At 38.3% G+C, this 20,850-nt stretch overlaps 1 protein-coding gene across 1 annotated transcript; it reads right to left on the bottom strand.

Annotated features, from left to right (window-relative positions):
- Nucleotides 1-11,835: 11,835 nt before the first annotated feature.
- On the bottom strand, nucleotides 11,836-17,072 carry LOC141628202 (uncharacterized). Its single transcript, XM_074441374.1, has 7 exons — nucleotides 17,034-17,072; nucleotides 16,827-16,953; nucleotides 16,574-16,703; nucleotides 16,309-16,466; nucleotides 16,076-16,195; nucleotides 15,881-15,970; nucleotides 11,836-12,051 (listed from the first exon to the last, which is right to left on the bottom strand). Exons 1-7 carry the CDS (start codon nucleotides 17,057-17,059, stop codon nucleotides 11,836-11,838), a joined length of 867 nt encoding a protein of 288 aa, XP_074297475.1. The 5' UTR covers nucleotides 17,060-17,072.
- Between the last annotated feature and the right edge of the window lie 3,778 nt (nucleotides 17,073-20,850).

Genomic DNA, 20,850 nt, shown 5'->3' with positions numbered 1-20,850 from the left:
TTGGATGAACAAAAGAGCCTTGGAATCCTTCTTACGGTTTTCCCGTAGTTATGCGGAGGGCTCACCCGCCTGATTTCCTTCGGGTTCTTCATATCCATTCTAAACTAAGTCCCATAACTGTCGAGACTTGAATAAAGTCATCTTAATAAACCAAAAATGGTAATTTTTACCTTTGAATATAGGTATCAAAGGTTGAGAAGATGAAAGTCCATTTGATGCCATGGAATTAAAAAAAAAAGTTATTTTGGTGGGTTTTGATTTATGAGTTTGAAACAAGGAGAATAAGGAGAAAAAGGATTACGCGTAGTACTTCAAACCTTGTACTTTTTGAGCATGTACACATTTTTTCTGAGCATAGTACCATTTATAAATATAGTTTTTGAGCAATATTATATTTTTTTATTGTAATGTTTTAGTAAATGTGTTCAAAATTTTTATACTAAATCAAAACTCAAAAACTTTAAAATAAAACTCAGAAAATAAATAATAAGAGGTACTACCTCAGATGTATAGTCTATGAACTGAGAATAGGGGGTGCGTACCTTTACTTATTTTGCCAAACAAAAAGTTTTCTTTTTAAAAAAAATTGAAAAAAGGGATCTTTCATGGTATTTGCTTGGATACCAATTTGATGGGGAAAAAACAGAGGAAAACTTAAACTTGATTAATAATGAAAATGCCATGCCTCTTAAATAGGCTATAAGTAAACAATTATCAAGCTAAAAACATGCAACTAAATCAGTCGACAAACTCACTAATATCTCAACTAACCAGTAAAAAAATTAAACATGTGCTTATTGACCAATTAACCCACTATTCCTAAATACATGACAATACTAACTGAAACGAAACAGAAAGTAATTTCGCCATTTCGGAGCACAACATTTAACAGTGGCACCATTTCATTTTCCAAAAGGAAAATTCTACCTCGTGGTTCCTTATTTTTTATTTCTTGGGCCGTAAGCTTCGAAAGTAGGGCGGTATGTGCATAGTTCCTTACTGTAGCGCTGTTTTCTTTTTCTAACTTTTAATTTCTTACCATAGTTATCTTCATCTTTCACTTCTGATTGACTATCCGTGAGCCGTTAGTCCGTTCCAAAACTTACCGTGATAATCTGAAAACATTTTTTTAATCTTCCATTCGTGGAGATGCTTTCCCAATCCCAAGGTGGTGAGGGAGCACAGTTCTCATCGTTGGCTAACCGCATGGTGAAGTTTGAATGTACGCCATCTTCGGTAGGATCTTCATGACCGTTACTTGCAGTCTTTTGTTCGTCGGAATAATGGCGGTACCATGAATGTCCTTGTTGCGATGCCAGGCCAGAGAAAATAATCAAACGCACGCAGTAACGCTACTCTTATCAGTGTATCACAACGAAGTCAACATTGCTAGTATTAATTGTTGGATTATGGTGATCAAAAATACTCCCTCCATCCCGGTCAATTGTTGTTTTTTGCTTTTAGCACAAAGACCAAGTAAAGAGGAAGGGCCAATTACCAAATGACAAATTGAACAAATTGAGAGTGAATAATCAAATTGTTGATCAAATTCATTTTTAAAATAGAAAGGACAACAACTCACTTAGACACCCCATATTAAGTTAGTGGTTAATATGGTTCCTAATAAATAGAATACTCCCATCGTCCTGGTTATTTGTTGTCCTTTGGTTTGACACAAAGACCAAGGAAAGAGGAGGGACTCAATTACTAAATGACAAGTGGAACAAATTGAGTGTGAATGATCAAATTGCTCATCAAATTAATTCTTAAAATAAAAATGACAACAATTGACTGAAACACCCTAAAATAGAATAGGACAATAAGACAGAGGGAGTATTATGTTAGTGAAATACCTAATAGTTAGGATCACGTAGTGCGTGGATTTAGTCCATGACTATCACTTTGTTTCTTTGTATTGTATGGCTATTTAAAGGCTTTATTTGTATCGTATGGCTATTTAAAGGCTAACTTATTATGTTTACTAGTGTGATGCCCGTGCGTTGTATGGATTCGAAAATAATTGTCTAATAAATGTAAAATGCGTAAGGATGTTTTAGCCTTTATTGTGTAAAGGGTACTATAGATTAATTTTAATGCTAACAAATTTGATTAACAATAAATATTGTTTAGATAGTAGTTAATTAATACTAAACTAATCGACACTTATTGGATAACACATTTTCCTCCTTAGAAATTAACTTGGAGAGGTTTAATTGGTAAAATAAAACAAAAATGACAATCCATTTGTATTTTAATTCGTTTAACATTGCATGTGTTACATACAACATGTACACGCCTCATCTCTTTTGATCTTTGAATTTAACGTATGATAAACGACTAATATAGATGCAGTCATGTAGTATATCCTTAAACCTCTTAGATCACTTCTTTTTGGACCTATCCTCCCCACATCAACCATGTGTTTCATATCTTTATTATCGTCAATATCTCTTGAAACGTTTCTTACAATGAGTTAATGTGCTCTTTTTTCATCATCAAAATATTCATGTTACTCAATTTTTTTTAACCCTATTGTGACTGTTATATCAACTCTCGGTGTGTGCTACTTTAAAAGTTTCTCCTTAGGCTTCTTTTATTCTAAAGAGTGTTCTTATCCTCAGCTTACCCTTCTTTTCATGGCCAACCTTAAATGATTATGTTCCACATGTAGCACGCGTCGTAATTTTCTTTTCTTGTAGCTTGCTTAGTTGGGGTATACTCCCACATAATGTTATTCTCTCCTTTCGAGGTTTGCTTGTTTCACCTTCTTTTGCATGTGTCACCATCATTATAAGAGCATCATTCACATTGTGTGGGTCTGTCCCTCGTTTTGCCAGCCCCGCTTACCTTCTACTCCTTTAATTTGACCTTCATCCTAGACTCTTTTAAAAGCTTAATCACTTCAACTTGTCTTGATTTACTTTGATTTTTTCTCCTTAATCTTTTGGTGGTTTTGGTCAACTCAGTGCTAAACTCCTTGGACCCGCAGTGACTTTCTTCTATTCATTTTCTTTGCTCTTCTTGGTCTATTGTCTACACTCTTAAAACCTGACCTCAAACACCTCTTAAGCCAATCTATTACGCCCCTCCTGATTCCTCATGGCACAAAATGAATGTAGCCGTCTGCTCTTTTGGTGTGTACTTGGATTGCCCGAGATCATTTAGAGTCCTCTTTTGAGAGTATTACTTGCCATACAAGTTGACCTTATGTCTCGTGCAATAGCGTAAACTTGGAATATTTATGAAAAAGTAGTGTAAATTTTAAACTGTTTATGTTAAAATTTCCTTGAAAATGTCATTTGATAATATTTTTAAGATGTTTTTCTAATTGATCAAACCGAATAAAAAAATCGAATTGGCTTTACAGTTTGAACACATTAACGCATGTCAACATATAAAGAAACGTAAGTAAGAAAATATTTATCCACAAACGGGGAGAGAAAAATCCGTCCAAGTGGTCATGAAGGCCCATTTTGAATCGAAACCTAATGACATTTTGTCAAATTAGAAGAATAAACTCACAGTAATAAAAAAAGCAACAATTTGAGGTAAAGACCTTATTTGGTTTTTGCAGGGTAATAAAATAATAATTATACCATATTAATGTGGGATATGTGAAAAAATGATGATTAACCTATATTTGTCTTACTTCTATTTATTTTTTTCATACTATATGATTATTTTGAGAGATCCCATCAAATGCATTATATTCTGTATCTATTTACGTTATTTTTTACTTGTTTCATGTCTTTATTACGCAAAAGAGTCGAAGATGAATTAATATGAGATATATGATATGACCTATGATATTATTTTCCTAAACTATACTACCGATACAATACATAGTACTTTACTTGTGTTGTGTAACTATTTGTGCAAATCTTACTAATAAATAATATTGGTTTAACCGAATTTTTTTGATTGATTATGTTTTCTTTTTATATATATTACGTATTGCTACGTTATCTTTGTGTGAATTTGATTTTAGAGTTGAAAACCATTCTATTTTCATTAGCGACACTAATCTTTGGCCAAATAATTTTAGTATGTGTGTGCACTCCTTCTTTCAAATGTTTTTTTATCTACATATTAATCATTTAGTAATAAAATATTTAGTTAAATAACTTAATTTTTATTATTTGGTCAATATAAGAATGGTGACTAATGAATATTGTTAAAATATTTAATACTCGTATAGTTTAATTTTTTAAGATTATTTGATTTGATTTTGAAAATGAGAAAAAAAAACGGGGGTTATAATGTTTATTGTTGAAACTAATTGTTATCCCTAAATAGTGTGATAATAAGCTATCTGAAAATGACATGAACCTAAAAACAACCCGACCCAGTGGCGGAGCTAGAATTTAACACCGGCGGGGGCGAAAAATTTCAGTAAGAGGCGAACAGGTAATGGTTTAAGGTAAACTCGAAAAAAATTGAAAATTTTTAACTAAAACAATGAAATTTCCGACTGCCCTCGCCCCTGCTAGTCCCCCTAACTCCACCACTTACCCAACCCGGCCCATTTCGAACCAAATTCTTGAAAACCTGAATTGTCCCGACTCGAACCTGACCCGGTTGGCTCGTTTGCCAGGTTTATCTTCGGCCCAATCATTTTTTTTACATTTGATTAATATATTCCTCTTCGAAATTAAAAAGATGAATAAATGATGGGACGTGAGGAATGTCAAACTTTTTTTTCTAAGAAAACTTATCGTGTACCATTGAAGCAAACATCCTTAGAAAAACCGTTGTTTAATACAGAGTATATTACTACGTGTGTAGTAGAGTTTGGACATCCCAATAAATTTGTGCCAATCTAGATGTTAGAATGATATAGGCAAATACGCAATTATAGCAAAATTTCAGCGAGGTTTGAGAAATTATTATGATAAAATAAAATGGGCATGCTTGCTCTGATAATCATAAAATACACAATGAATGGATCGTGTAATGATCAATTTCAGCTTGTGACAGGAAGCAATCAGGTCATTTAACAATTTTTTTAGAATGATAAAATTACAATGGAATTCATTTGCATTCTCGAGAGTAGTTAGTACTAAACAAAATTAAGTCACTTGGATTAATTACAAAGACTTGAAACTATTACTAAGTTATTAAATATAATATTTAAAATAATATTTCAAACAAACATAACAAAGAATATAAACAGATAAGCACAGTAAATAGGATATGAGTGAGTTGAACCATAACTAAACATGGGATCATACATGTTTAAGACAACAAGATAAGGAGAAAGGATGAAGTAAACAAGTAGGTAAGACATAAGCAACAACAAATAAATGGAGAAGGATAATAAAGAGAGTAAACACAATCACTTAACCACGAGCACGTATTCCAAGGAGATATGACCAATGCAACCATCCAAAAAATGCAAGACCTTTACTACACTCATTAAATATAATTTCCCTTGGTAGGACGACCCTAAAGATCATAGTAACACGATCCTAGTCTAAATCTGGCCAGACTCTCGGGACAGAACGGTTCCCGATTTGACATGCGGCAGAACAGTCCGTATCCAAGACTCGATCGACAGAACAGAAGTCGAGTACCCACATTCCGCAGAACGGTCCGAAAGAGGCTGAAGAAATGAGATAAACCCGTACTTGGCAGAACGGCACAAGTAGGCATAAAGGTAAATCAAGTATGTAAGATAGCATTATGGCATTTTCACAAGAATACGACTCCTCACAAGTAATTATTTATAATAAATCTTTCATACTTGTATTATATTGACAAGCATTTCATTTCATAAATATACATGCCAGTTAAATAAAATATAACAAGCGGTAATGAATAAGTTACGTTATGTAAAATACGAGATGAAACGTGAATAGCTACAAGTGGGTCATTCATAAGTCTTCACCATAATATTGGGATAGCCCAACAACACAAGATGCATGATACGTGCAATTTATATAAACTTTTTAGCCTCTTATTGCACACATTTTTATGTCATTCTCGTTGTTGTGTATTGCAAAATGCCCCGAATTGGCTACTTTGGTTTGTTCCGTCTCATTTGCAGGAATGGACCTTAAAGTGGTGGAATCGTACCTTCTTCGTTATTCCTAGCATGCATTTTAAAGAGATGGAATATTTAGAGTGGAAATACTGTGCCTCGGGAAGCGTGAAGGATTCCTTAGAGTATAGCCAAACGAAGATCAAGCTGTTTTCAGTGGCCAACTGCTCGATCGAAAGGTTCCTTGGTCGATCGAGTGGTTTTGATGGTAGTTGGAGTTCGATCGAGACCCTGCTGAGCTCGATCGAAGAAGGCTGATTTAGGAGTTCTCGATCGAAGGCCATGAATGTTCAATCGAGAGGTTTGGCTGAGAAGTTACTCGATCGAGAGGAATGAAATGCCTCGATCGAGTACTTTGTCTATTTACTCGGGATTTTATTCCGTGTTTAGTTATTATTTTAGTTAAATAATCTCTTTCCTATATAAGGAAGACGTCATTAGGTTAAAACATACATTACACTACGCTTAATTACTCTCTTTTCTCTTAATCACTGATGGAACCTTTTCTTTGCTTCTTTATTACGGATCTAAACTTCGTAATCCTTCTCTACTCTTTAATCTTAATTCAATTCTTTGTTTATTCTTAACCCTTGTTCTCTCATCTTTGTTTTATTAATCTTATTAGTAATTTATACTTCATCTTTGTTATTCATCTATCATGTCTTTCTTTAGTATGTCCAATGTTGTTATTGTTTATGTCATTGATAGCATGAGTAGCTAAATTCCCTTATGTTAGGATTAGGGGAGCCATGGTAATAAGTTGACGATGTTGCGAATAGGTCAGATTATTAATTGTGAGAACTGATTCATTAATAATATAACTATAATAGTTTAGTTAAGTGCACGCTTCTAAACCCTTTAACTTGGTTAAATTCAATCCTAGATCGGAAGATTGGAATGAACAGACCTGTTATGAACAGTAGACTACCCTAATGAGGACGGAAGTTAAGTTAGTTGTATTCTAGGGTGGATAGCGGACCGGAAGGACCTTTCCCTTACCCTTCTCACCTAAGATCGTTTGAACTATTTATGACTGAGTTAGTAAGATGCCATGGTGAACCGAATTCCTAGCATACTTCTCTCTACTTGATCACATCTTTCACTTGGCTTTGCTTTTACTACTCCTTTCCCTTATTCTCTTGCTTTAATCACCTTTAGTTAAATAATCAAATTCAAAACCCCCATTTGTCACCAGACAGACTTAGATTAGCAGATAGATATAATAGCCTCCCTGTGGAGATCGACCCTACTTCCGCTAACTTTTGTTAGTAGTTATAGGTAATTATTTTTGGTACTAAACGACGGTATCAAATTTTGGCGCCGTTGCCGGGGAGGCAATTAGCCTATTAATCTATCTTATTTTCGTTTGTCTCAATCTCAGGGAATTTATCAATTCCTTGAGACGGTTCTTATTTATTTTATCTAGTGTTGTTTATGCCCAGGTATAGCAGGTCGGAATTACTGCCAGCTGATCTTGAACCAGAGCGGACTTTTCGCTATAGACAAAGACTGCTGAGAAAGAATCAAAAAGAAGCCTTGAGTACTTTTGAACCTGAACTTGCGAAGAAGACAAATCTATTTCTGCTGTTAGTCCCGTGAAAATGCCTAATATCGCGAGTCATTCTGAGCCCGCAGCTGCATCAATCCCTAAAGGTTTCAACCTTGCAACGGAAGATGGGAGCACATTTGATATCAGACCGTCTTATATCAACTTGGTTAAAAGAAATTTGTATCGGGGAGTAGCTGGTTAGGATCTGCGAAAACATATGGAGGTTTTCACAGACTACTGTTCTACCATTCCCGCTACTAAGGGAGTGACTTAGGACAAGATTAAGGAGGTCTTATTTCCTTTCTCTCTGACTGACAGGGCCCGACAATGGCTCACTGATCTTGATAGAGCTGCAGCCGGGATTACTGACTGGGAGACCCTTGCCCTAGCTTTTTACAAAAGGTACTTTCCTCCACAACGAACTAATCAGCTGAGAGGAAAGATTACAAGTTTAAAGCAAACACCAAATGAGAATCTGTACGAGGCATGGGGTCGGCTTAAAAAGCTTGTGCGGTCCATTCCTCATCACGGTTTTGACCAGCGATTCTTGTGCAACCAGTTTTATAATGGGTTGTATGACGATCACCGTGCTATTTTGGATGCTGCGTCAAATGGGCGGTTCTAAAAGAATATCGATGATGACAAGGGATGGGGAATCATTGAGGATATGGCTACCCATTGTGCTGAATATGGGAACCCAAGAGTAGGAATTAGAACTGTTTCTTCAGTCGATAGTGTAGTTGTGGCTCAGCTGGAAGCCATGAATGCCAGGTTTGACAAGTTAGAGTTATAGAATGCGGGAAATCAACAGACGGTTCACTTGTTGACCAGACAGGAAGCCGTTACATGTGAGAGATGTGGGAGTAATGATAGTCACACTGCTGTTGACAATCTAACTGAGAAGGAGCAGGTTCTTGCCTTTCAATAATATAGGCAAGAGGGCTCCTATTACAACAATCATAATGGAGTCCATCCTAACTTGAGATGGACTAGTCAGAATGTATTGAATACTACATTTCCACCGCAGCAGCAACAACCTTAAGTTCCACCTTATAAAGTTCAACAAGGCTTTCAAAAGCCTCCATCTTTTCCACTGCCGCAACAAGGTGCCTCTTCCAGTGGTGTAAGTGAAATGGCCGAGTTAAAGTCAATGATTCAGTCATTTACAATTCAGTTCCAGAAAAGTGACCAATAAAAAGATGCGTCTATAAAGTCACTTGAGTCTCAAATAGCTCAACTCGCCACTAATTAAGCTTCAAGGCAGCCGAGTCATTTACCGTCCCAACCAGATAAGAAACATCACGAGACGGTGACCTTGATTAATCTGAGAAGCGGTCTTTCCTACGAAGGACCTAAACTGTCGACTGATGAAGACAAATCAGACTCGGAAATTACTGTTGCTAAGCGTGAACAGTTGTCCTTGGACGAAAATATGCTGAACCCGAAGAAGGTCCTCGATCGACTCATTTCAGGTGGTTAATCGAGAGGAATTGCTAATGAAAATGCTCGATCGAATGAAACCCCTGTTAAATCGAGTGATCTTAAAATTGATGACTTCGATCGAGTGGAGGAAAGTTCTCGATCGAATGAAATTGCTGATGAAAGTACTCGATCGAAGGGAAAAGTGGTTGATCGAGTAGAAATGTTGATGATCGTGTTCAAACTTTGGCAGAAAGAAATAAAGGTTTGGAAATTCCCATTACGATCCCTTTTCCGAGGCGATTGCAGAACAGAAAGGCTGAACAACAAATCGGAAAATTTGCTGATATTTTGAAGAGCCTTCACGTCAACGTTCCATTCGCCGAATTGCTTACCCAGGTACCCTCTTACATGAAATTTATGAAAGAAATATTAACGCGTAAGAGGCATATTAGTGATCATGAAACGGTAGTTTTGACTAAAGTGGACACTGCCCTAATTCAGAATAAGACACCACCCAAACAGTCTGACACGGGTAGCTTTTCTATTCCATGCCATATAGGGACCCACTTGATCGATAATGCGCTATGTGACTTAGGAGCTAGCGTAAGTGTCTTACCATTGTCTCTCGCTAAGAGACTTGGTTTGATGAAATTTCACTGTACCAATATGACTGTGCAGATGGCCGGCCGTACAATATCACGGCCCCTAGGTGTCTTAGAGGACATACCTGTAAAGATCGGGAAATTCTTTATTCCCGTTGACTTTGTGGTCTTAGACATCCCCGAGAATTCTTACACTCCTATTATATTAGGAAGACTATTCTTATTTAATGCTCGTGCAGTGATAGATGTTGGGGGGAAGACTCTCACTTTTCAGGTAGGTGACGAGTAGCTGATTTTCTATCAGTCGAATGTTCGTAAGGCTCTATGCAGGTTCAACCTTGCAATGCCCTACCCTCTATAGACCCTGACACAGATTTTCCAGTTGATAATATTGAGTTTTGTGCTGCTATATCAACACCTCCGCCCTAGACTGAGAGCAATATGGAGGACCATCATGTTGTGTCCCTTATTGCAGGTATAAAAAGAGTGGATACTGGGGATTCCGTCAATAAAAGTAAAGTGAAAACCAAGCTCAATGAAGGGAATGACGCGAAAGAAGATGCCAATAAGAATGACAAAGGGAAGAAGAAAGTAAAGGTGTATGTGGATGCGAACTATTCTTCTTCAACAAGTATAAGTTCAAGCTCATGGAGAGCCAAGAGAACGGTCCGCGACGCTGAAGGGACCTCCTCCAGTCAGAAGCCCTCCTATGGGCTGTTAAAGTGCTTCGGAAGATAAATGGGAAATGTCCCGTTGTAAAAACTTTGTAATTTGAATTTTCGTTAGACATTTTAATTTGCGTTTAGACTTTTAGACAATAGCTAGTTAGTTTTTAGCGTAAGACCGAATATAGATTGCGAATTTTGATTTTGGTATTTTCGGGAAGCATTTTGCTGTGTTTTTATGCAGGTTTGGGGAAGATTTGATGCACTGGGATGCGTGTCAATGGAAAAAGCCTCGATCGAGCACTTTTTGTACTCGATCGAGCTGAATTCCCAGCCAATGTCTTCGATCGAGTAAACTAGAGTACTCGATCGAACTGCTCATATTGAAGGTTACTTGATCGAGTTGTCCTGTACTCGATCGAGAGGAAATGAGGAGCAAAAGTCTCCGATCGAACGTCCTGAAGTTGTCGATCGAGTAGACTCAAAGGAGGAGAAGGAACATCTCGATCGAACAACTCCAAATATTTCAATCGACCAGAATAAAGAAGAAAGAACTCGATCGAGTGGTTTCAGAACACTCAATCGAGTAAAAAGGTTCATAATATGCACGGGAGTATTCCTTTCTCCTATTCTATCTTTTATTCTTACTTTCCTTTCTTCCCTTGTTTTGCGATAAACCCTTCAAAAATCCCCCAAATTCCCCATTTTTCTTCCCCTTTCTACCAAATCAAATACCCACATTTTGTTCCTTGCTTTATTTTCGACAAAAGTCCCCTATTTTCCCCTTCAAATTCGTGTCTATTGCGGATTTTTCACGATTCTAGGGTTTGCGAAAATTGGGTCTTAATCCGATTGATTTGTTGCTTTTTGTTGATTCTAATCGCATCTAATCTTGGGTAATCATCAAGATGGATAGTAGTACTTTGCCTTCCTCTAGTTCTATTGCTAGTCCGTCTGTTACTAAGACGGTGGTCCCTGCTGCCACCACCGTCACTAGCCTTGCTGTCACTGTTACAGCGGCTGCTGTTGCTAAATCTACTATACCATCTTCACTGTCGGCCCCTGCTGCGTCGATACCCCCTATCACAGCTTCTCCTTCTACTTCGTCTGCACTTGTACCTCAGCCAGTCTCAGGCCGCGCTCCTGGACTGGCTGCTTCTGCTTTAGGTGCTGCTGCACGAGGACGGGGATGGGGACGAGGAGGAGTTCCTACTGTTGCTGGACGCATGGCTGCTAGGTTCGTGGCAGACGACTCCTTTGACTCGCTTCCCGAGTTCCCTCAGGTATGTTTCGTGAACTCGCTTCATAGTAAACGTTTTAAATATTTGATGAACTGTGACATTACATCTACCCAGTTTTTGTGTCGTTCTTCTCTTGAAAAGTTGGGGATTTTAGAACTCGTGGCTGAACTTTTAAACGGGACGGGGATGACTAGGTTGACCACGATGAGTGCATTGACCTATGAGCAATTGACCCTCGAGTTCATCAGCTCTTTTACTTTCTCAGCTGGTGCCTATGACACTGACCCGTAGAGTTCTTGTGTCTCTTTTCGACTGTTTAACCAGACCACCACTTGGACTTTAGCTGAGTTTGGGAGGAGGTTGGGTTTGTCTTCTCACGGCCATCAGGATCTTCCTCGGAAGATCCTGGCTCTACTTTGGCCCACTTTGGCATAGTCTCCCTACGACCAGAGGAAGGTGGCTCACGTCCATCTTCCCCCGGCCCGTTACTTTCGTCGTCTCGTCGGAGGGACGATTTTCGGCCGAAAGGAGCCTAACAACGTTAACAATGTTGAGTTGTCTATTTTAGGGGGCTATTTGAACATTGATAGCGCTAGCCCCTTCGTTTTTAACATTGCCTATTTGACAGCTCAACCTTTTAACGCTGTCGGGCAGAAGAGGATGGGCACGATTTTCTGTGGTGGGATAGCATCCTACCTTGCCCGTTCCCTCTTCACTTACATCCCCCGAGGCTTGACACATGTAGATAGAGATGCGTACTTAGATATTAATGCCATACAGGCGATGTTTTGGTTAGCTAAGGATCAGCGACTTGGAAGATCTGTGGTTTCGAGTCCGTGACCTTACCGTTTCCTGGCCTACCCCGTCTTTTACCTTTGACCACTGTGTCGGCTAGGTTGCCTCCACCTTTACCTTCATACCACCTTACACTTGCTCCTTCCACTTGTTTCGCTTTTAAGAAGCGGAAGCGGCCTGAGACTGGAGAGGAGTCCACACTGACTCAGGCTGGGCAGACTTCCACGTTCACGCCCACGCCTACACCGACCCCTATCCCTACTCCTTCTGTTCTACAGCCGGTTCTGCCGGTTAACTTTGTTCCTCCTCCACCCTTTGAGGCACCCGAGGTCATGGACCAAGGGCGTCGTGACGGTTTGTTGCTTGAGATGTGCAGTAGAGTGGCTCGTATGGAGCGGGACCAGGCACTTGCCTTGTTTCCTCTATACGAGTACCACATGCGGAGAGGACTTCCCGTTCTAGATGGCTGGACATACCCTTCTTTCTACCGGTACCCAGCGGAGGGGTACTTACAGCCAGAGAGCGAGGAGGACACAGCTGAGCTGGAGGAGAGAGCTAGAGTTGACGAGAGGAGGAGACGGGAGCAGGAGCAAGACCCTGACTTCACGGTGGTTGGTGAGGAGGAGGAGGCTAACGAGTAGCTACTGGTCTACTCACTTCCCCAGTTTTCTGGCTGGTTTTAGGAAGTTGGCTTATTTTGTAAGTATTTTTTTTTTCTTTATTTTTCATCTTCTTTATTTATTTTATTCCTTCATTTATTGGTTGTAATTATTCCGTTCATCGTATATGTACTGCTGGTGTATGCTGGAGGATAACATGGGCGTTGTCCCTTTTGGTTTGGGGAGGGTATTACATCCTTTGAGTTTGCATTTGCATTTGTTGTTGCATTCACGTTTATTTTCTTGCTTTCAAATTAATCGAAAAAAATCAAAAAAAAAATCACCAAAAAAAATAGAAATTTTTGAAAATTCAAAAAAAATATCACGTTTATTTTTGCATATAGGTCGAGTCGGAACGGTAGATTTCCGTGATGATATTGCACTATAACTTGTCATTTCACGTAAGCCTTGCACCAGATTGGCATTTTATTAGCTTTGTCATGCGAATAGTCTACGAGTTAATGTCAAAAATACAGCTGATCATATAGACTTGACCTGAAAAATTGTCAAACTACTTTAAAATTTCTAAGTTATTAGAGCCGTATAACTGGTGTCATTTATGACCAGTTCATGTAGGATTTGAGAGTAGTATACTCCTTGCATAACATGTTCATCATTTTGCACTTTTATGAAATCCGATTGCTTTTTGCTTGCATACATTCGGGTTTGTGGTCGGTGTCACATGTAGGGAAGTGCTTGCAAATTTTTCCCTTTCTTCTATTTTCACCCATTTACTTCCACATTAGCCAAACTTAGCCTTTTGACCCATTAACTACACCCAAATTAAGCGTGCCTGTCAAGCTAGTTTAGTGTATTTTTGCGGTATGATTTCCTTTGATGCGAGTTGGTTCGTTCTATTTCATATGGAGTTGGTAGAAAAGAAAAAGAAAGGAGGATATGTTGAAATTGAAAGAAAAAAAGTTGTGAAAAATGAAAAAAAAAAAAAAAAAAAAAAAAAAAAAGATGTGTGTAGGAAAATGAGAAAAGCATTAGAAAAGAAAAAGAAAAAAAAGAAAAAGAATAGACCGTGTAAAAAAGGGATGTTTGTGACGGTCTTACTCCTATGTATGATTTATATCTTTTTGAGGAGTTGTTATGTTGGTTAGTGAGTTTAGGCGCCAAAGAAGAGCACTAGTGTTTGATTTCATAATTGGCTGAAAATCAAATTTGCTTAGTATGGTCTTGTTTAGGTGCTATTTTGACGCTTTACCTCCACTTTATCCATAATTATTTTGCCTTTTCTTATCCGTTGCCTCACTACACCATAACTTTTGTAAGTGCTCGGCTGTGACAGACGCTGTTTGGTTGGAATGTATGTATGATGATTAGAATCGTCTATCATTTTTGTTGCAAGCATGTTTATGTGGGTCGTAGTTTAGGTGAATGACTATTTTCTCTTCTTCTCTTGCACTTTTATAATTACCCTTTACATCATGAGAGAAGAGTGACCCGTGAGAGTCCATTTTAAAGGTCTTGCAAGGTTGACAGTTCAGCTTATTTATGGACATCATACAACTCGTTTGCGCTTGACTGTTGTAGCTATAATTGTTAGTTTTGATTGCATTAAACAGTTTAAGTGGACAAGTTATAGCTAGCTCTGAGTTTTCATTTCTGTTCCATTAGTTTGCATTTAGTTTACTCGAGGACGAGTAAAGGTTCAATTTGGGGAGATTTGAAACGTGCAATTTATATAGACTTTTTAGCCTCTTATTGCAAGCAATTTTTATGTCATCCTCGTTGTCGTGTATCTCAAAATGTCCTGAATTGGCTACTTTTGTTTGTTTTGTCTTATTTGAAGGAATGGACCTTAAAGTGGTGGAATTGTACCTTATTCGTTCTTCCTAGCATGCATTTTAAGGAGATGGAAGATTTCACTACAAAAAGAATTAAAACAGGCGACTGATTTTGGCGACTGAAATCAGTCGCCAAAATCAATTTGGCGACTGAAATCAGTCGCCAAACGTCAGTCGCGGACCTTAGTCGCCTTTTCTAGCTTTGGCGACTAAAGTCGGTCGCCAAATTTGGCGACTGAAAAATCAGTCGCCAAATGCCAAAAATGGCGACTGATAGGGTAGTCGCCAAATTGGCGACTGATTCAAGGTAGTCGCCAAATTGGCGACTGAATAGCAGTCGCCAAATGCCAATTCAGTCGCCTTTTTTGGGTGACGTAGCCAGTTTGGCTGATGTAATTTGGCGACCGAATTGGGATTTGGCGACTGCAATTCAGTCGCCATTTTGGCGACTACCTTGAAATCAGTCGCCAAATTGGCGACTGAATTTCAGTCGCCAAATTGGCGACTGAATTTCAGTCGCCAAATCCCAATTCAGTCGCCAAAGCTACTGTATGTTTTGGTGGTTTTTTTCGTTTTAATTGCTAGCCAAATATTTACAACCTGCATACAAACCGATGTTCCACAACACCATACATCCCATTTCAACACACACAACACCATACATTTCAACCCAACACCTCCCAATTTCTCAAACTTCATTTCATATATTGAAAATGAAAGTTTTACAAGCTAAGCTATTCTAAATGTTCAAGTCTAAAGTGTTCAAGTTTTACAAACTTACATGCTAAAATCATCTTACTTGGAAGCCAACACCGGCTCCACTCCCCCCATGTGGACCATGCGGATCATTTGGATCGTAGTTGGATCTAGGTCCGGGGTTACAACCTTGCCACCAATTCTCAAACATTTCTATTCTTTCCTTCATTTGCCGGAATTCTTCATCACGTTTGGCAAGTTCTTCATCACGTTTGGCATCACGTTCATCACGCTCTCTTATTTGACTTTGAAGTTGACTAATAATTCCCGGTTGATACGTGTTGCTGGGAATTGTTGAAGTCGATCTTCTACGCGTTTTCTCATAGAAAGCCGGTGTTGAACTTCCGGTACCATACACGTGCCCTTTCTTGAAGCCATCCACCAACTCATACCATATGTCATTGTCCTCTTTTTCCGGATTGGCGGCTTTTTCTCGTTCAAATGCTTCCTACAATATTAAACAAATGGTAGTAAGTTAATATGGTAACCACCTTATATACGACATTTTAAAAGAGAATAAACTAACAAAAATTAAGTGTTACGGAAAACTTACATATAATTGCTTGTCTTTTGGCTTAGTCCAAGTTCTAACCCCTTTTCCGTCAACTCTGGAATGCGTGTCCAGAAACAGTTCCGGTACCGTCGCAATCGGCTGTGACTTCTTCTTTCCTCTCTGAATGAAAAAAAAAACATACATGTTATAAATTCAACAAAAAATCTAACATAAAATAAACATGTTGCATTGAAAACAAAAAAAAAGTGTAAAATAATAGACAAAGTACTTACACCCAACATACGATTCCAGAACGATCGTGAACCCGCGTAATGAGTAGGCTCGTTCACGGCGTCTTCCTTTCCTCCTCTTTTGTTGAGGGATGCTTGCTTAGACTTCTTCTGAAAAGCTTCACTTTTGGTATGCTTTATTAAGCCTTCATACTTGTCACCTGCAATTACACATATGAAATCATAACTAATAAGTTACTGATATTATTTATAATATAAGAGAGTATAAGCTAATTAATACAAATAACAAAATAAGTTAATTAAATACCTTTCATGTGGTCTGGTTCCTTTGGGCGCCTAACTACCTTCCAAATCACGTCCCGATATCGTCGAGTACCGACGTCATTGTACCTGATACGGACATTCTGTTCTTGAGACGGTGACCAAGCAAATGATAACTACAAAAAAAAAGCGACAAAATTTCATATTAGTATAAAATAAAAGTATAACCTTGGTTCTTAAAAAATTTATCAAAATTAATTATTTGGTTTCTAAAACAAAGAATTACGGAAAATATATACCCGAAAGTTATTGAACCACGCCTCTCTTTGTGCATGAGAAGCTTGTGTCCACGATGTAGGAATTGGACCCACGAAATTAGTCTTCGTGCTTTTCGTGACACCTCGTATCACGCAATCGTCCATAAACCTGCATTTATTTTGAACATGTAAAATTACAAAAAAAAAAAAAAAAAAAAAAATAGTAGACTAATAAAGAATAAAACTTACCATAATCCCGTCGGCTCAAGAATCATCCGATGATCCGAAGTGTACCAGACGGCACCCGTCTTTGGCTCGTCGGTAGCGTCGGTTTCCTCACCGTCACCGTCTCTGTCCGCATCGGATCCTCCCCGCACAAACTCCTCCTCCTGCTCCGGACGCGTACTCTGTCCTCCTCCCGAGCCGCCTCCACGCTTCCTACCTCGACCCGCTCCACCATCTGCGATAATACAAATAAAAATTAACACAAATAATGATAAATGAAAATTATACAGACTTCTAAATTTTAATAATTTACTCTTGAGGAATACAAAATTATACCAATTTAATCATCATCCTCATCCTCTTCCTCATCCTCATCATCGTCATCATCATCATCATAATCATCTTCATCTCCAAACCCCTCGTCCTTCCTCCTTTTCTCCTCCTCCCTTCTCCTCCTCACCTCATCTTCCCCCCTCCTCTCCTCCTCTTCTTCCCTTCTCTCCTCCTCCTCCTCCTCCTCCGCTTCATCCTCCCCCGGCAGTCTCTCTTCCACATCATAATATTCTTCCTCTTCCATGTCTTCACCATCTTTATTCTCATGCTCATAGTTGATTTCATCGGGTGGAGACAAAAGCGTTTCATTTGAAACGTTTTCTTCTTGGAAAAAAGTTGTATCAACTTGTGACCGTGCCTTTGTCTTAAAGATTGCACACCACGCATTTTGATTTCTATCATTTGTTGTGCTTGGATAAGTAGCAAAATACACTTGATGAGCCTGATGTGCAAGTATAAATAGATCATACTTAGAGTATGTTCTAGTACGATTCACTTCTACAAGCTTGTATTGTTCATGTACTCTCATTCCAAATGCGAATTATCCTTCCAGTCAACCTTGAATAAGACAGTTTTATAAGCTCGGTCACGTCCACTATAACTAATTTCAAAGATATCTTCAACTATACCATAGTATTCGTTGTCATCAAGAGAAGAAATAGTAACCCCCCAATTGCACCTAGCCTTACCTTTACCGTGGTTGAATGTTTGAAAATTAAACCCATTAACCGAGTATCGATTCCACGTTCTTACCATTTTTGAAGGACCAAAAGCCAAACTTCTTATCAAATCATCTTGAATATTCAACTCAATTACATGTTTCAAAACCATGATGAAAATTGGTCCTCATGTTTGTCCCAAACATCATCCTTACTTATATTAGGATTCCTCTGAATGAAATCATTAACAAACTGTGTTTCGTATGGCTCCAAGAGGTCACAATTAGATAGCACGTAAAGGTGGGCACGATTATACTCCTTATCATCCAAATATCTTGTTTGCCCCTTTGATGAACACCCTTCATCATCTTGAGTTTGGAAAAATTCGGGTAAACTTCCGTCTACTTCATCCGGTTTCTCAACATTCAAGTTTTTTGCTTTGGTTTCTATATGTTTTTCAAAGTAAAGAGAACAAAAGTTTGCAATCTCTTCCGTTAAATAAGCATTGCATATAGAACCTTCCACCCTAGCTTTATTACCAATTTTTTTCTTCAAATGATTAAGAAACCTATAAAAGTTAATGATGAATTTTATTAATAATAAAGTTAACATATAATAGCTAGATTAGTTATTATTATTAATTTTAATTTAAAAGTAGCTAGATTATCTTAATTACCTTTCAAATGGATACATCCATCTATATTGGACGGATCCCCCAACTTTGGCTTCATATGGCAAATGAACCGGTAGATGCTCCATGGAGTTAAAAAATGCAGGAGGAAAGATCATTTCAAGCTTACACAATATCTGTGGTATTTGCTCTTCTAGACGAATCATGTCATCAACACATATTGAAGAGGCACATAAATCTCGGAAGAATTGACTAATCTCAACAACTGCATTCCAAACGTTTGTCGGCACGAGGTGTTTCAAAGCAACGGGTAATAATCGCTCCATGAATACATGACAATCATGACTTTTCAAGCCTTGCAACTTCAGCTTCTTAAGATCAACACATCGACTAAAATCTGATGCATACCCATCAGGAAACTTCAAATTTTGTAACCACTCACACAATACTTTTCTCTTAGCTTTGTCGAGAGTGAAAATGGATGTTGGCTTAGACCCGTCGCCGCGAATGTGTAATTTGGGACGATGACAAAATTTCTGCAAATCTTTTCTAGAAGCAATGCTATCACATTTTTCACCTTCTACATCCATGATCATGTCAATTAGTTGCTCAAAGAAATTCTTTTCTATGTGCATTACATCCAAATTATGTCTTATCAACATTGTCTTCCAATAAGGAAGGTCCCAAAGAATGCTTCTTTTAAACCAACCGTTTTTCTGCTTTTTCAATTCTTTAAATTCTTCCTCGGTACCATCAATAAGGGATGGTAAATCACATACCGTCTTCCATATCTCATCCCAAGCACTCGTTTCGGAGGGGCATCAAGCACCTCTTTACCTTTTGTGAAAGCTTTCTTGTTCTTCCTATGTGGATTTCCCTCTCGTAAGAAGCATCTATGACAATCAAACCAGCTTATTTTCTAGCTATTGGGAAGCCAAAATGCTTTACTTTCCTCCATGCAACAAGGACATGCTTTTTGTCCTTGTGTAGACCACCCAGATAGCATACCATAGGCGGGAAAATCATTTATTGTCCACAAAAGGGAAGCTTTAAGTTGAAAATTTTGTTTTTTAGACACATCATAAGTATCCACCCCAACTTCCCACAAATATTTCAACTCCTCCACCAATGGTTGTAAATAAACATCCAAATTACGTTTCGGGCTTTTTGGTCCGGGAACAATAAGTGACAAGAAGATAAATGGTCTTTTCATACATAACCAAGGTGGTAAATTGTATGGTGTGACCATAATGGGCCAACAAGAATACTTCCTCCCAAAATTACCGAAAGGATCAAATCCATCCGTACACAAGCCAAGTCGTACATTGCGGGGTTCCTTGGCAAAATCAGGATACATCTGATCAAATCGTTTCCATTCTTCCCCATCACTAGGATGACTCATCTTCCCCGGAGCACGTGTGTTTTCTTTGTGCCATCTCATTTGTTCGGCAATGTTTTTGGTGGCATAGATTCTTTGAAGTCTTGGTGCGAGAGGAAAGTAAAACAATTGGTTACATGCTATTGGTTTCTTACTCTTTTTGGCCCTCTTACTACCGTTGCCTTTTTTCAACACCAAAACTGTATCTCCTTCACTTGTCTCATATCTATCCGCCCCACAATCTTTACATTTGTCAAGCAAAGCATCATCTTTCCAAAATAGCATACATCCTTCAGGACATGCATCAATCTTTTCATGCGGTAACTGAAGAACTTTAACTACTTTTTTGGTAGTATAGAAACTTCGGGTCATGATATTATCATCGGGGAAAGATTCCTCAAGTAACGAGGCAATGCCATCAACAGCAACAAATGGCATATTGAACTCACACTTCAAGGTAATTAGCCTAGAAGCGGCTTGTAACAATGTCATTCTGCTTCCTTCATACAAGGGTTTTTCTGAGGCTTTTAACATGTCAAGAAAGGCTTTTGCTTGTGGGTGTGGCGGTTGTTCTTCAGAAATAGTTGTATGGTCATCACTATTAAAAATAGTGGAATCCATAGCATCAACAACCATCTCTCTATATGGGTTCTCATCATTTTGTATTTGTTGGGTGTGAGTTTGTTCATGAATTGGAGAATATGCTTCTCCATGTGAAATCCAATTGTAATAATTTGGTTTAAACCCGTTTATAATGAGATGTTCTTCTACTACAATGTCAAGCTGGTATTTCAGGTTTTTGCATTTGGCACAAGGGCACCTAAGTTTTTTGTCTACCAA

Source organism: Silene latifolia, chromosome Y, assembly GCF_048544455.1.
Source record: "Silene latifolia isolate original U9 population chromosome Y, ASM4854445v1, whole genome shotgun sequence".
NCBI classification, from domain to species: domain Eukaryota; kingdom Viridiplantae; phylum Streptophyta; class Magnoliopsida; order Caryophyllales; family Caryophyllaceae; genus Silene; species Silene latifolia.
Note: the sequence above shows the minus strand (reverse complement) of the source record. Positions and strands in the feature narration are given on the sequence as shown.

Excerpts from the sequence above, each read along its gene's own strand:
- LOC141628202 (XM_074441374.1), bottom strand. The coding sequence starts at position 17,059 with ATGATTCTTGAGCCGACGGGATTATG. Across the intron at positions 16,954-17,033 it reads CTTGAGCCGACGGGATTATG|GTTTATGGACGATTGCGTGA; the intron begins GTAAGTTTTATT and ends AAATAAATGCAG. Across the intron at positions 15,971-16,075 it reads CAAAAGACAAGCAATTATAT|GAAGCATTTGAACGAGAAAA; the intron begins GTAAGTTTTCCG and ends TTAATATTGTAG.